The sequence below is a fragment of the Dipodomys spectabilis genome, unplaced genomic scaffold (genome assembly GCF_019054845.1).
Source record: "Dipodomys spectabilis isolate Male_0828 unplaced genomic scaffold, ASM1905484v1 ptg000115l, whole genome shotgun sequence".
Classification (NCBI taxonomy): domain Eukaryota; kingdom Metazoa; phylum Chordata; class Mammalia; order Rodentia; family Heteromyidae; genus Dipodomys; species Dipodomys spectabilis.
In genome coordinates, this window is record NW_024870792.1 from 15,552,931 (window position 1) to 15,569,031 (window position 16,101).

General features: G+C 37.6%; 1 protein-coding gene across 1 annotated transcript in view; it reads left to right on the forward strand.

Moving 5' to 3' along the window:
- The window catches only part of Ttn (titin), a 285,547-nt gene that overhangs the window by 13,163 nt on the left and 256,283 nt on the right, over positions 1-16,101 (forward strand). The window contains exons 7-20 of the mRNA XM_042688233.1: positions 148-487; positions 1,184-1,336; positions 1,956-2,093; positions 4,325-4,453; positions 5,583-5,720; positions 6,312-6,449; positions 6,895-7,032; positions 10,299-10,592; positions 10,694-10,816; positions 12,003-12,287; positions 12,563-12,628; positions 13,688-13,946; positions 14,150-14,210; positions 14,326-14,541. Coding sequence (XP_042544167.1) covers positions 148-487; positions 1,184-1,336; positions 1,956-2,093; positions 4,325-4,453; positions 5,583-5,720; positions 6,312-6,449; positions 6,895-7,032; positions 10,299-10,592; positions 10,694-10,816; positions 12,003-12,287; positions 12,563-12,628; positions 13,688-13,946; positions 14,150-14,210; positions 14,326-14,541 — 2,478 coding nt within the window. The remainder of the gene's footprint in view (positions 1-147; positions 488-1,183; positions 1,337-1,955; positions 2,094-4,324; positions 4,454-5,582; positions 5,721-6,311; positions 6,450-6,894; positions 7,033-10,298; positions 10,593-10,693; positions 10,817-12,002; positions 12,288-12,562; positions 12,629-13,687; positions 13,947-14,149; positions 14,211-14,325; positions 14,542-16,101) is intronic.

The following is a 16,101-nucleotide window of genomic DNA, read 5'->3' on the forward strand; positions in this document are numbered from 1 at the left end:
TCTTTACCCTCTGGATAGGTGATGGCAGCATGCATTTAAAAGCTCTGCCTTAAAGAACTTGCAGATTTTCATCCCATTATCCAAATCTGATTATACCTCCTGGAGTTTTTGCCTTTGGCATTCTGACCTCTGCCCTTGGCTTTGCAGATCCGTGTCTCCAGCCGGGAGGATCTCCACGTCCCCCATCAGATCTGTCCGGTCACCGTTACTCGTCCGTAAAACTCAGACACCTGCCCTGGCCACAGGCCCTGAGGTGCCTCCTCCTTGGAAACAAGAAGGCTATGTGGCCTCCTCCACTGAGGCTGAGATGAGAGAGATGAGAGAGACGACGGTGACCAGCTCCACTCAGATCAGGAAAGAAGAGCGATGGGAGGGGAGATACGGTGTCCAGGAGCAAGTGACTGTCACTGGAGCAGCAGGCGCTGCCACCAGTGTGTCAGCCAGTGCTGCCTTCGCAGCGGGAGCTGTGGCGACCGGCACTAAGGAGGTATTCTACTTTGCTCACTTCTTTTACATTCTGGATTCTCGGATCCAGTTTCTGGTGTGAAACAGTGTGTATAAAGGCTAAAAGTAAAATGCATAGGGACATGACTGTAACAGAACAGAGGAACCAGGTGCCGATGTCTCACGCCTGTAATCCTAGCTACTCAGGAGGCTGAGATATAAGGATTCTGGTTCAAAGCCAGCCCAGGGAGAAAAGTCTGTGAGACTCTCATCTCCACTTAGCCACCACAAAGCAAGAAGAGCAACTATGGCGCAAGTGATAGAGCTTTAACCTTGAGCAAAAAAGCCAACCTAGAACTTGAGGCCCCTGAGTAGCATCACTGAACGATCTAACCGTGAAACAGGAGACAAATTTTGGTTGTCATGCTGTGTAAATGCGTTCTTCATTACAACAAAGGTTAATATCTGAGATTTGCAGTAATGAGGCTGCATCTATGGCAATGATAAGTTCTGCAGGAATCATTTTTACTCCAAATCACCCAGTTTCCTTTGTGTTTACATTTTCTGCAAGGCTATATACCTTTTTAAAAAATTAATTATCTTTAGTCATACAAAGGAGTTGCCATTTAACAAAGCCGTTTATGAATACAATGTCTTGATCAGAGTCACTGCTGTTAACGTTCTCACCCATCCCTGTGTGCCATTATTAAAGCATTCGTGTTTGTTCATTCCCAATCAGGTGAAACAAGACACAGACAAGAGCGCAGCTGTTGCGACTGTGGTTGCTGCAGTTGACATGGCCAGAGTGAGAGAACCAGTTATCAGCGCTGTAGAGCAGACTGCTCAGAGGACAACCACGACTGCTGTGCACATCCAACCTGCTCAGGAACAGGTAGGCACCCAGCCGCCAGGGGGCGCACCTAGGGCCCAGTCCTGGACTGTACATTGTCTCAAGCAAGGTCCACTGCTTCCATCCCTGAGTGTTCAAATCCCATGTGAAGCTACTGATTCAGGCTCTTAGGATTTTCTTAGCAAAAAAAAATGGTTTAAATTACTGAATTAGATTAATCTGTACACATCACAAGAGCACACTAGGTCACAAGAAATACCTGAGCTATGTCAGACCGTAGAATATTTCATTCAAGGTTTCTATCAAGGGACTTCCTATAATGGAGGTAAGCAAAAATGTACAGAAAGTCAGTTCAACAAGGTATCAATCAAATCCAGAGCTCAGTTGCTTTAAGAGACACGATTTCAGGGCAGGCATTAGAGTTCTCTGGAGGACCTTTGGCTTTTACTTTTTCTTAAAACAAATGTGACAATTGATTTATGACTAAACAGTGCTATAAATCCAGAATAATTTCCTATCTCATATTTGAATAGATTTGTTTTAGTTTAAAATCGTTCTAGCTTATCTTCTTTTGTGACATTTATGTCTTAATTATGATATATGATTATAACTTTTCATACAAAGTACATTAAAGTGTTTCCCTTTTTTCTATGAATATTAGATCCGAAAGGAGGCGGAAAAGACTGCTGTAACCAAGGTAGTAGTGGCCGCCGACAAAGCCAAGCAACAAGAGTTAAAAGAGAGAACCAGAGAAGTAATTGCAACAAAACAAGAGCAGATGCACATAACTCATGAGCAGGTGAAAATGGCTTTTAATTTGGAATTCATTGATTCATTGATGCTATAGTATGGGTCAATGCAGTTGATAATCTTTGCTATGAAGAGAATTATTTCTTGAGCCATGTGTCTGTGGCTACTAAAATTTCCTCTTATTATGCATATATATATATATATATATATATATATATATTCCTGGGGACTGGAGACTAAGGTCCCTTAGTGTCACTGAACATTCCTACTAACAGGGATTTACCTGTCTCCTTCATGATCATGACTAAGCATGTGACTTGAAGAGAGGGCAGGTGGAAATAAAATCAAGAGGAAGACATAGATGATGAGGTAGGGGAAGGAACATGGATAACTGAGTACTTGAATACTTGGTTTGATGTGGCATGGGATGGGATGGCTTCAGTAGATGGAATGAATAGAAAGAATAAAAAGGATCGCTCATGACTGAAAAGTTTGCAGAAGGCCAGTTGATAGGACCGTTCATTAGTGGAATCAACTGTGAGTTGAGTTTTGAGAAGATAAACTCTCAACCCTGAGATTCTATGATAAGATGTCTACGGGCCTGGGAAGGTGGCTCCGTGGTAGAGTGCTTGCCTTGCATGCATGAGGCCCTGGGTTCACTTCCTCAGCACCACATAAGCAAAAAGAAAAAAAGCCGGAAGTGGCGCTGTGGCTCAAGTGGTAGAGCGCTAGCCTTGAGCTGAAGAGCTGAGGGACAGTGCCCAGGCCCAAAGTTCAGGCACCATGACTGGCAAAAAAAAAAAAAAAAAAAAGATGTCTAAAGGTGGAAAAGCAGCAAAGGGGAGAGCTTCCTCATGTCTCCCCGTTTTCCTTCAGCATTCAGCTGATAGTACAGTACCCTTCAAGGGCTAAGGATCTGAAAAGCATTTGCCTAGGATTTATATGAAATTTTTCTTCTCAGAACATTTCAACTTTGGAAAGTCAGCATATTTAGGAAAGTTTACCAACCAAAATCTCATGGAAATGCTTACCACAAATTATCTGTGCTTGATTTCTCATGTATACATTAAAAGTCACATAATTACTTCTCATGCTTCTCATTATTCTAATATTTTGTGGCCTAAGAGTACCTTTGGTTGGCAAATTAGCATAGACTTAAATATATGTAGTATATATTATATATAAGCAGTATACTTATTTATATGTAGCATACACATATATGTATATGACTGTGCTAATATATATATTATCATACATACATTTGTAAAAATTGGAAGTCCAGCTGGGCATACTTGCTCAAGCCTATAATCTTGAGAGGTAGAGATTGGGGATTACAATTTAAAGCCAGCTTGGCCAACAAAACAAAACAAAACAAAGATAGCTCATGAAATTCTTTTTTTTTTATTGTGAAAATTCTGTACAGAGAGGTTACAATTATATGGGCAAGGTAATGAGTACATTTCTTATCAAGCATTGTTGTCTCCTCCTTTGTTTCCTCTTCCCATCCCTTCCCATGGCTCCCCCCCCACCAAAGTTGTAAAGTTCGTTTTCGACATAACGACTTGTACATCTCATTGTTGCAATGGGTCCACCTGTATTCCTATTTAAATGATTTGTTTTTGCCCTTCCCCTCCACAAATTATCAATGGCTTTTCTGTATGCCAACAATGAGAAAAGCTTGGCTGAAGCCAACAATGAGAAAAGCTTGGCTGAAGTCAGGAAATCAACTCCATTCAAAATAGCCCCACAAAAAATGAAATTCTATCTTAAGCAATGCCTGGTCAAATGGCTTATCTGTCCCAAGCAAGCATATTGGTTGGGTACAGAGGCATCCCAGTGATATGGGGAAGTGAAAATACGAGGATTGAAATCTAGGTTAGCCTGGATACAAATAGAGACCCTATTTTGATATGACCAATGCAAAAAGTAGCTGGTAGAGTGACTCAAGCAACAGAATACCTGCCTAGCAATTGAGAAGGCCATAAGTCCAAACCACAACACTAAAAATTATTCTAATAAAGTCTTTTTAAAGACAATTGAAACTCTCTTATTCAAAACACAGTCTTGTGTTCAACATTTTTTCCCTCTAAATAGCCTAATTTATAATTTAGTCCAAGAAAGATCATGTTCATATTAACACAAGAATGTTTGGCTTAGTGACATCTCCAGAGAAGAGTATTTATTTATTCAAATTCTAATTTTGTTGTACTTAATAAACACTGTATTACTTCTATTAAAAATTACTAAATATTAAAGCTTTGTTTTTATTATTGGTTGCAGATAAGAAAAGAAACTGAAAAAGCATTTGTACCTAAGGTAGTAATTTCTACAACAGCCAAAGAACAAGAAACTAGAATCACTGGAGAAATTACTGCAAAACAAGAACAAAAGCACATAACTCAAGAAACAGTAAGTCCAATTTTGTAAATACTTTGTAGTTTGTTAACAGGTTTCATAGTTTGGCAGAGCTGCATGTATGTTATAACCAAAGCATCAAAATGGAGCCTGTCCTGATCTTTCTTTTTGTTACTTCTCTGTGTCTCGTATTGAAAAACTCTTAAATGATGGAATTTCTCCACTGTCCATTCATTATTTTCCACACACTTGACTAGTTTGAGGGTTTTGGCATACCTATGAATATTCATGGCAGAAAAGTAGATCTCATCTTTGTCCACTAGTCTTTGGGATGGTCAGTCTTTTCATGCATAGTCTGTACCCTTGGTCACTTAGTTTGTAGCACCCAACCTTTACACAAGTGTAAGGAAGGTACATGTGAGTACCTACATGTGTACTTATGCAGGGGAAAGTGAGGTAATGCTGCATATTAGGGAAGACTGGTACTTGTTGAAGAAAGTGCCCTGGCCTTCTGTATGATAAGCACAGAGGTGGAGGTGTTGGCTGCTTTTGTGCTGGAGAGTCATGTAAAGATAACTTTGATGTCACCCAAATATACTTCTATGTCTTATGCAAAACCAAGGCTCATAGGAGAAGGGCCTCTGTTTCAGATTCTTTTTGTCTTGTCTGGGGAGCGTGTTTGCCTAACTGTCTTTATGTCCTGCTCTTGGCTGAGCCCAGACCATGTATTCCTTTAAGGACCAATTGAGAATGTTGGACCCAGAGACAGTTGGTTGGGTTTCCCTCACCTGGGAGATTTTCCTATACTTGAGTAAGAAACGTCGAATGCAGCATGAACCCCACTTAATGTAAGGAAGGGCATAGGAATCTTCACTGCTATTGAAAAGCCAGTGATTGATATGTTTCTAGGCATTGCCAACAGCTGCCCAGTCAGTTTCTTAACATGTCAATGTGTTTCAAAGATAAGACATTTTCAGTAAGCAAGTGGGCAGAAAAGAAGTCCAGCCCTCAGGAAAACAAAAACATCTGTGTCGTGTCACAAGCACATACGTAGGCCTCTGAAATCAGAAGGTGACATTTTCTCCCTCGTCACTGTCTTCTGTACTCTGAATGTGGCGAGATCTTCTTTCCACTGCTTTTGTGCCTTTTGACACTCAAATCTTCATTCTACTCTAAAACTCAGATAAGACAGGAAACTGAGAAAACTGCTGCATCCATGGTAGTAGTTGCCACAGCAAAGTCCAAACAACTAGAAACAGTCCTGGGAGTTCAAGAGGAAATTGTCACACAACAAGATCAAATGCACCTCATTCACGAACAGGTGATGATTTCTGGTCAATGTGAAAGTCATTCTTGCATCATTCCACTTGCAAGCTGCCTACATTTTCATCACGGATGTTAATCATCACTCTTCAACTTCTTCTCTTCTTATAACTCAAACTTTCCCATGAGCCTTTGCCACCATCTACATTTCATTGTCACCTCTTATGCCTAACTTTCAGGCTTCCTTTGTATCGTTACTAATACATTACAATTCACTCTACTGTCTTTCTTTTGAAGTAAACCCCGCATGGAAGTCAATTGATAATAGCAAAATTATGTGCTATTTCTGGCTCTGCTCTCTTCCCATAAATAACTATAATGATAACATGAAAAAGAGAAATAGCATTTATTAGTCTTTTATTTCTAATCATGTATTTTTTCTTTTAGTGTAATTTCTTTTTATATTTTTTGCCAATGAAACAGTATGAATGATCAAAGCAAACCAATACTATACTTATGCACAATTAAAATGTTTGTGAATAAGAGAAAAAATTTTGCCTACTTTTTTGGTTGATTCATTTCTTTTATTAGAGGCTCATAAAATTTAATGACTATTTTCTCACCTTTTTATTTTAACTCATATGACCAGATGATGAAAGAAACTAGAAAAACAGTGGTACCTAAAGTCATAGTTGCCACACCTAAAATCAAAGAACAAGATTTCATATCAAGAACTAGAGAAGGCATCACTACCAAAAAAGATCAAGTCCAAATAACTCAGGAAAAGGTGAATACAGATGTTTGAGATGTGAATTCAACTAATTTCTATCAAGTAGTTAACTACTATGTGGTAGGAACTATTAATCTGTATTTTCCTTTTTAAAAATCCATAACTAAAAGCAAAATGGTAAACATGATTGATCACCATTAATTTCTACCCATTTGATTTTCATCCATCTTGTAACATTCATTTTATTCACCATTATTATTTGCATGAAGATTAGTAGTATCACTTATTTTGGAAAAAATAATACAGGGAAGTACTGAGTTTTTTTTAATAGCTAACGTTTCTAAGATCTGTGATTTTGTCATTATATGCAAGTGTTTCCAAGTGAAATTCCTCTTGTGTATTTAACCCTGAATAATTTCCTCCTGCATCCCCACTAAGAAGGGGGGAAGGGTCATGTGCATATCCCCATGCAACTTAAACTTGATTTTACTGTGACAATCAGATAAGAAAGGAAGCTGAGAAAACTGCCTTGTCTACAATAGCAGTTGCTACTGCTAAAGCCAAAGAACAAGATACAATTCTAAGAACTAGAGAAGGAATGGCTACTAGACAAGAACAAATCCAAGTTACTCAAAGAAAGGTGATTATTATCATTCATTTTCCAAGTGTGGAATCCCCGTTACAATATATTAATACCAATTTTCATGTGAAATAGCCCATTATAATACATTAATCCAGACCTCAGTCTTTTTTACATATGAGATAACTATTAATCAGATTTATTTTTTAGATAATTAAACAACTAGAAACTAAAAACTCACTCAGCTCTTATTGTTAATATTACTACATACTCTTTTCTTCTTTTTCACCATTGTCTTCAACTTTTTTATTATTAACATCTAGAATCCTCCAGAGGTTGAGGATTGAAATTGCATGAAGACTAATTTGGAGAGACTCTCTCTATATAAAAAAAGTAGTTGTATATGTAAGTGGCAAATCTTGCTGTCAAGAAGATGTGTGTTTTGAGAGGTCATAAATTCAATAGAGTAGGAATTTATTTCAGTAAATTGCCTATAATTTTCTTCATGTGAAACTTTAATGTTTTCCTCTTGTAAATATCAGACAGGAAAAGAAACTGAGAAAATTATAGTGCCTACTCTATCATTTCCTATTGAAGCTAAGCAAGAACTTTAAGAAGAAAATGTCCAACTCAAACAATTACACATAAGCCATAGAAAGGTTATTACATCTATTTGTCACTATGAACTTCTACAGGAATTAAAGTTCCTTCCATAACTATAATTAGTTCTTAATGAGCCATTCACCTAAGTTTATTGTGTATTGTTAATATAACATTAAAAAATTGGCAACTAAACTTTTTACAGTTTCATTAGCATCATGACCTGTATCTGCTCTGTATTTCCCTCAACACCACTTCCTATCTTAACATCTTCCTTTTTATTCCTAAGCCATGTTTAAAATGAACTTTTTTCAGGAATGTCATAGATGACATCCACAATTTTACTGTGGAATGAAATGACTCATCTTAAAGTTTCATTGATGACCCGAATCACTTAAATTTGACTATCTTATTTTTTGTTAAATATTAGCAAAGGATGGAAGCTGAGAAAATGTCTATAGCTAAGTTCATAGTTGCTACTGCAAAGCCTACTGAACCAGCCCCACTGCCAAGTACTAGAGAAGGATTTGCCATTAAGCAAGAACACATGCATCTTTTTCAAGAGGAGATGAAAACGGATGCTGTGAAGGTGAAAGGGTTGTTTCATCCCATTTCATCATCAGCTCTCATACTTTTCATCCATCATCAGTCAGTGTGCTCTGAGTGCTCCATTTAATTGCTTTACTGATCAACAACACATTAGAGATGAGTAGAATCAGTTCAAGACCTCCAGTGGAACAGTTGGCATTTCTAGTTGTGAAAAACCAGATTAAATAATACCTTTCTTTGTGTCTCTTATATTAATCCTCAGCATGTAACTGGTTGGGATCATCTAATTCAGTGTGTCCTTCTGCTTATCTATGTTTTTAAAATATAAATGGTATCAGAGTTTGACCAAACACTATATGTTATATTGACTTAAAATACATTAATTCAAGAAAATTATTATACACTTTCTCAGTTTAAAATATCTTGCCAGTTAATATTTTTGACATGAGTTTTAAATTTAGAATAGGATTTATAAATTGTGTATCTTTGTTTTAAATCAACTGACAATTTGAGTCTGAGTTTACTCATTGTTAAATAAAACTAAAACTTAACCTGATTACTATCTCATATCATAGTCAAGTTGAAAGATGATAATAAAATACAGAAGAAATTCAATCTCTTTGCTAGCTAAATTATATATTTAATATTTTATAAATATATATTTGATATTAATATTTAATATGACATATTTCATCTGTCAAAGATGAACATTTTAGAATATCTATAAAATTAAAGTCAGCTAGGTACATATATTGTTTTCAAAAAGAAACAGATAAGTGAAGAAGCTTAACTCCCCTAAGCCGCATGAATATTTTATAATTTCTTCTAAATGCAATCTGAAATGAAGTTGTTATTTGTAATCCTTCAATTCAGATTAAGTTGTTTCTGGCTTCCAGGCAGGCATCCTTGGATGGAAGCTCTTAATCACTAAGGCCCATTTACACCTTGCAAGGCCTTGTTTGTAACTTAAATAGTTCTGAGGCTAGATACACAGGTAGCATACTTGAACCATATTTTAGATGCATAGCAAATACTATGTAAAGAAAACTGAGTATCAAGAAAAGTACTTTTAAAATTCACTGGATGATCATGGTTACCTGAATTTTACAGTGGCTGTTCCAAGGATTGAATAGAAACATAATAATAACAAGCCATACGAGCTGCTTTGCTTTCTTAAAAACTCTTTTAAAAGTTGTGTTCTCATTTTTGTTAATCAGCTTCATAGAAAAAAAAGTAATTTTTCTGTTTCTTCGTTGTTTTAGTTCCAGTAAAAATGTAAGTTAATAGAACTTCAGTCTGGAATGTTCTCTTGAATCCAAACATGGTAGCACTTAAAATTTTAGTCACAATGTTATCATCTATGTGTTTTTTGTCAGCTATTAATTTTTAATATTTTTTTAATTTTTTATTTTTTAATTTTAATTTTTTACTTTTTATTGTAAAAATACTGTATAGAGGGGTTACAGTTACATGAGTAAAGTAATGAATACACTTCCTATCCAACATTGTTACCCCCTCCTTTGTTTTTATCTATTAAAGATATTTCTTTAATGGATGAAACTCATCTTATCCCTAGCAAATCATAAGTAAATTCATGTGCTCATACTAAATTCACGAGCTTTCACATTGACTCACATTTTGCATGCAAACCTAGAGCTCTAGCAATTGATTTTTCTGGATGAGATGATGGCACTATTTGTACTTTTGTCATTACGATGACTGTGTCAACACCAGACTAAAAGATAAACAAGATAATAAAAAATAATCAGTGACAATCCCAGCTTCACAGTTCTGATTTCTCAATTGCTAAATGCCTAGATAAATTGCTAGGAAAAGTCCAAACTGTCCTTATGACTTTGCATACTATTGTGTTGTCTTTATTGTGTATGATTTAATATCTAATATAATTAAGCAGTTACGTGCAATATATTACATAGATGTCTACACAAGTCATAGTTAATGAAATGTTAAATTCCTAGAAGCATTGCTGAGTTACATTTCTGACACATTAACATTGCTTTGTAACATGGATGCTATCTCTGTGCACATCCTACCTTCAGGCATTGTTCTGTTCAGGATGAATAAGAGGAGCTATCCCAGGAGGATATCCCTGGGAGGAGATGTTCTAGCATAGCTTTGACATTGCCATGTATTAATAAGAGAAACCTTGTTTCCAGGTGGGCGTTGGGAAAAAGGCTGAAGCTGTAGCAACAGTTGTTGCTGCAGTAGACCAGGCCCGGGTGAGAGAGCCCAGAGAGCCCGGACATCTTGAAGAATCATATGCTCAGCAGACCACTTTAGAGTATGGATATAAGGAACACGTATCCACTACAAGGGTGCCTGAGCATCCCCAGCGTCCAGCCTCGGAACCCCACGTTGTCCCTACAGCAGTCAAGCCTGTGGTGATTCAGGCTCCTTCTGAGACTCATATCAAAACTACTGATCAAATGGGAATGCACATATCATCACAGGTGAGTGGTGCAGCTGCATTTTCACACTGTTCTCAGGACACAGTGTGAATTGCTGTGATCACCTGAGGAATATGATCTCACTGAGTTTCATGTCAATGCAGATCAAGAAAACTACAGATATCACCTCTGAAAGATTAGTCCATGTGGATAAACGCCCCCGCACAGCAAGCCCTCATTTTACTGTTTCAAAAATTAGTGTTCCTAAGACAGAACATGGATATGAGGTAAGAAATTTAGGAATCACAAGAAAGAACTGGCAGGTATCTAAAGCAGGGTGTACGATTGTCTTTGGGATGGCATCTGTCTGCCTTAAGGGTGAATTCAGGTGCCTCTTGTTTTGAAGAAAGTAGCAAGTGGTTAAGTTAGTCTGGTGAAAACATCCACACTTTCTCTCTTGCCCTTTTAAGGAAGAGTTCACACTCAGGTGTTTGATTACTGTTGTAATAACTTCATAATGTGATTTTGCATATCACACAGTATAATTTTCCCTGAGTTTTAAATTTCAGAGCCACTTAACTGAGAATCTATTTTAATAATAAAGATGTTGAGGTCATGCATTCATTTACCCAATATTGCAAGAGGAGAGGTGGTATTAAAAAGGGATTAAGTTGAGCTATGAGATTAAAAACAATCCTTGAATTACTGACCTGTTTCTCTCCTGTGTTGGCTCTATCACCAAGGGAAAATAAACACACTAGTAAACTAGTAAACTACATAGAAAAAGTCTAGCAAATTGATAGCACACTGTAATTCTCCATATTAGTTACTGTTATTGTTATTCTAAGGTCTTATCTTAGAAATAGAATCCCAAAGGCATTTTGGCAATTAAAATTGGTTTCAAAGAGTTGCAAGGAATGAATAATGTCTATGTTTGAGATAGTCTCAAATTACAAATGACAAAAACAGAAAAAAAAATAAAAATTAGAATAAAAGCAGTAAGGAAACCATTAAGATAAGTTCTGAAATCTCTGTTTTCACAGATCACAGAGATTTGTAGCTGAAACCCAAATGGGCAGTTTCATGGTATTCTTTAGACTACATCAAATATTTTAGTAATTTTTTCATTTTGAATTTCCTACTATAGTTTCAAATACAGTGTTCACTGATAGGGATAAATGAAGAAAATCATGTTCAAGTTTTAGAATATCATAAGCCCTGTAAAATTACAGGTTCTTAATACAATTCTTTTAAGTCAATTTTTTTATAATCTATTTTACAGAATCACAGGAATGAAAAGGAGCTTTATGTCTTTTATAGTAGCTGTATATGTGATAATCAGAATATTTAAAAAAAACAGATCATGCTAAAAATAGACTGAGAGTCAACACAGGAACGCTAGGGGCCAAGCACGTCTGGATAATCCTTTGGATGACTGTTAATGACTTCATTCTCTCCACCCTTTCCATGTAGGCATCAATAGCCGGAAGTGCTATTGCCACTTTACAAAAAGAATTGTCAGGTACTTCTTCTGCTCAGAAGATCACCAAATCAGTGAAAGCTCCTACTGTAAAGCCTGGTGAGACTCGAGTAAGGACAGAGCCTACCCCTTCACCACAATTTCCCTTTGCTGACACGCCGCCAGATACCTATAAGAGTCAGGCTGGCATTGAAGTGAAAAAGGAAGTAGGGGTGAGCATCGCTGGCAGCGCGGTCCGTGAAGAGCACTTTGAAGTTCTGCATGGGCGTGAAGCCAAGGTTGGTCACTGATTTGCATGCTGTGTGCTGTTTTTTAACTCATTCCCACACTTCTACCATGGCAGAAAAACCAGCCAAAAGTGTGACCTTCCTCCTATATTGCATACAAACTTAATTTTTATCTCACATGCTATGGGTTGGAAGCCTTTTTTCTCTCCAAAATATTTTCATAATGTTACGTGTGTTAAGAGATTTAGGAATTGTTCACTTGTGTTTAGGAGCTTTTTTTCTCCAGTATCTGGAGCATTTTGTAACATCTTTTGTAAAACTTCTAGGTAACAGAAACAGCAAGAGTGCCCGCACCTGTGGAGATCCCTGTTACCCCGCCGACTTTAGTCTCGGTGAGTAAAGACATTCACTGTGTTGGTCCCCATTTATATGTGCTCAAATCATTTCAATGTAGGTTTGCAAATAACATTCACACTACACTATTTGGCAAAGAAGAGGAGATTCTGTACAACAACTGTCATTCATGGATTCAACAGATAGAGTGAGTTTCTGGTATGCATAAGGTAGGATTTAAGGAGATAGGTATTTCATCCGGAAGTGGCGCTGTAGCTCAAGTGGTAGAGCACTCGCCTTGAGCTGAAGAGCTGAGGGACAGCACCCAGGCCCAGAGTTCAAGCCCCACGACCGACCAAAAAAAAAAAGAAAGAAAGAAAGATATTTCATCCTTGTTTGAAATCTTTGCTGTGCCACCAGAGAAAATACTAAACATAACTTCAAATTCTGATACCTATGGCTCATGGCTGTAATCAGGTGCTTAGCTATTCAATTGGCTGAGATTTGGGGATCACAATTTGAAACCAGCTCAAGCAAGTCCATGAGACTCTTATCTCCAATTAAACACCCAAAAAATGCAAGAATAGGAGCTGTGGTTTAAGTGGCAGAGTTCTTCTAGTCTTGCTCAAGGACAGTGCCCATGCCCTGAATTCAAGCTCCCAGTTCGGCATACAAAAAAAAAATGAATGAATTAATGAGCAAAAAAACAATTCTATAGTATCCACAGGAAGGAGGCATTCAACTACAATTAGGAATAACATGGAAAAGTTTTGTTGAACAAATCATATTTACTGCCATGCCTTCTACCTTCATTAGGATTTGAATAGGTGAGAATAACAGAAGGTACAAAGATTCTTAATTATATAGTGTTAATATAATGCTATTACAGGGGCTAGGAAATGCCTCAAATTAATTTCAAATTGGGAATATTACAAGCCTAGAAGAGTCTGTATTTTAAGAGTTCTAGAGTCCTGATTAAAAGGTATATTGTGGTCATTTTTGTAGTATTTGTGGTAATAAAATGTGTGAATTTAGCTCCCACATTTGTTAGAACACAGAGAGGTGATTGATGATGATGATGCACACGTATCATTCTTTCCCTTGTCTTCTCTCTACAGGGCTTAAAAAATGTGACTGTCATAGAAGGTGAATCTGTCACCTTGGAGTGTCACATCTCTGGATACCCATCCCCAAAAGTGACATGGTACAGAGAAGACTACCAAATCGAAAGTTCCATTGATTTCCAAATCACCTTCCAGAGTGGGATTGCTCGGCTCATGATTCGCGAGGCCTTTGCAGAAGACAGCGGGCGATTCACCTGCAGTGCAGTGAACGAGGCTGGCACCGTCAGCACGTCCTGCTATCTGGCTGTGCAGGGTTAGTGTCCTCCCCAGCCCTAATCTGGGTCATTGAGCTCAGCTAGAACCTCGTCCCAGGAGATATTTTCTGCACTCTTTATGAACCTGTCTTGTGGGAGCGAGGCGGGAGGTTACGGGGTTCTCCTCACTCTCATTGCTAAGCAGTCACTAATTGAAGCAGGCTGGATGACTCACTTCAACAAGAAATTTGTCTTCTTTTAGTGTCTGAAGACTTTGAAAAGGAAACCACAGTGACTGAAAAATTCACCACAGAAGAGAAACGGTAAAGGATTCTTTTGCCAATTTGCTACTGTTTCTCTAGTAGTTTTGATGTTTCATCCCTTTGGAATTGGCCAATCGCCACACAGCAACTAATCTGAAGGGAATTCTCTTTCTAGCTTTACTGAAACAAGAGATGTGGTCATGACTGACACCACTGTCACAGAGGAACAAGCAGGGCCCGGAGAGCCTGCTGCCCCTTTCTTCATTACAAAACCAGTGGTCCAGAAGCTGGTAGAAGGCGGGAGTATTGTGTTTGAATGCCAGGTCGGCGGTAACCCAAAGCCCCACGTCTACTGGAAGAAGTCTGGTTTCCCACTCACCACTGGATACAGGTATTGTGATGGCTGAATGTTTTCTGTGTTATTTGTACAATATGAAGGCAAGGCCTAGAAAGAGAGCAAGCGCTCTCTCGCCTCTTGGGAGGAGTTTTTATCTTTTCATACAGCTTTTTGAAAATTAAAGCTAGGTGAAAAAAGTAGGTAGAAGATATATTTCACAATTCTACTTTAACTCATTGATAGTGCTAGATAGTTCACATGCACACACACTTCCAACAAATCTTGGAGATCATTTTCAATAAAAATAAATCATAGTTAAATCACTATTAAAAAATAAAGGGTTATATAATGAACCTGAGAGCTGGTTATGAATGAAAATCTATGCAAATAAGCTTTTTTGCAATTGAACACAAAATTTATGTTCTGACTTTCTTACAATTCCTTTTAATTCCAAAACTGGCAACCTGATAATCTAAATATCCAGGTGCATTATTTTAGTAATAATAAATATAAAAGGTTTAATAATGAATATGAGGAGTTTTTGTTTTTATTATCATTGATCTTCAAATGATATTATGAACAGAGGAAGTATGTTGCTTAAACAACTTCATCATTTGCTAACATAAACACTGAAAATATATGTTTTATATGAAGTTTCATATTCTATTATTTATTTCCTTATTTTTGTGCTGGACTTGGGACTTGAACTCAGGCCCTGTCCCTGAGCTTTTTAGACTCAAGGCTAGTGCTCTATCACTTCAGCCATAGCTCCACTTTCAGCTTTTGGTAGTCACTTGGAGATAAAGAGTTGCACAGACTTTCCTGCCTTGGGCTTGCTTCAAACCATGATCCTCAGATCTCAGCCTCTTGAGTATCTAGGATTGTGGGTGTAAGCTAAATTATCTGGCTCTATTATTTATTTTAAATAATTCCTAGATATACTTTTGGATCTCACTATGTCATTCAGGCTGGCTTTTAACTCCAGAACTCAAGAGTGTTAGGTTTCAAAAGAGGGAAAAGGCAAGAAAATAGACAAAGAGATGATTTAACACAAACATTGGTTGATTAGGGAGGAAAATAGATAAAACTACAAGGAGGAGGGTACCTCTGGCCAAAGCTAGAGACTTGATTCTTGCTCATACTCTGAAGTATTTATAATGGGTCAAACATGGTAGGATTGTCTAGTGGGAGTGGTTAGAACATGACTAAGGATGGGATAAATGGTGGGAAACAAGGTCACAGCTGGAGGGAGGAAGGGAGGGAGGGAGCCAAGCCTGGATTTCTTGGCTGCTGCATGAGTTTATCTACTCTGGGAAAAAGGGTAAGGTGGGAGTGTTAGTAAATCAAGGCACTGTTCTGAGGCCTCAAGATAAGGGCATTTGGCCATTTGGACCTAACAAAGAAATCCTCCTTTCTCAGATTCCCAAATAGCTGGGACCACAGGCACACAGTACTATGCTGTCCTGAAAAATCTTCCAAATAACTTATGTGGCCTGCATTTCCCTCAGTTTGGGTTGTGTCACAGTTATAATCTATGTTTCTATCACATGTGTCTAGTCACTGAATTTTGCACCACAGATCAATCTATGTACAAATGAGTTCAATTCTTTTCAT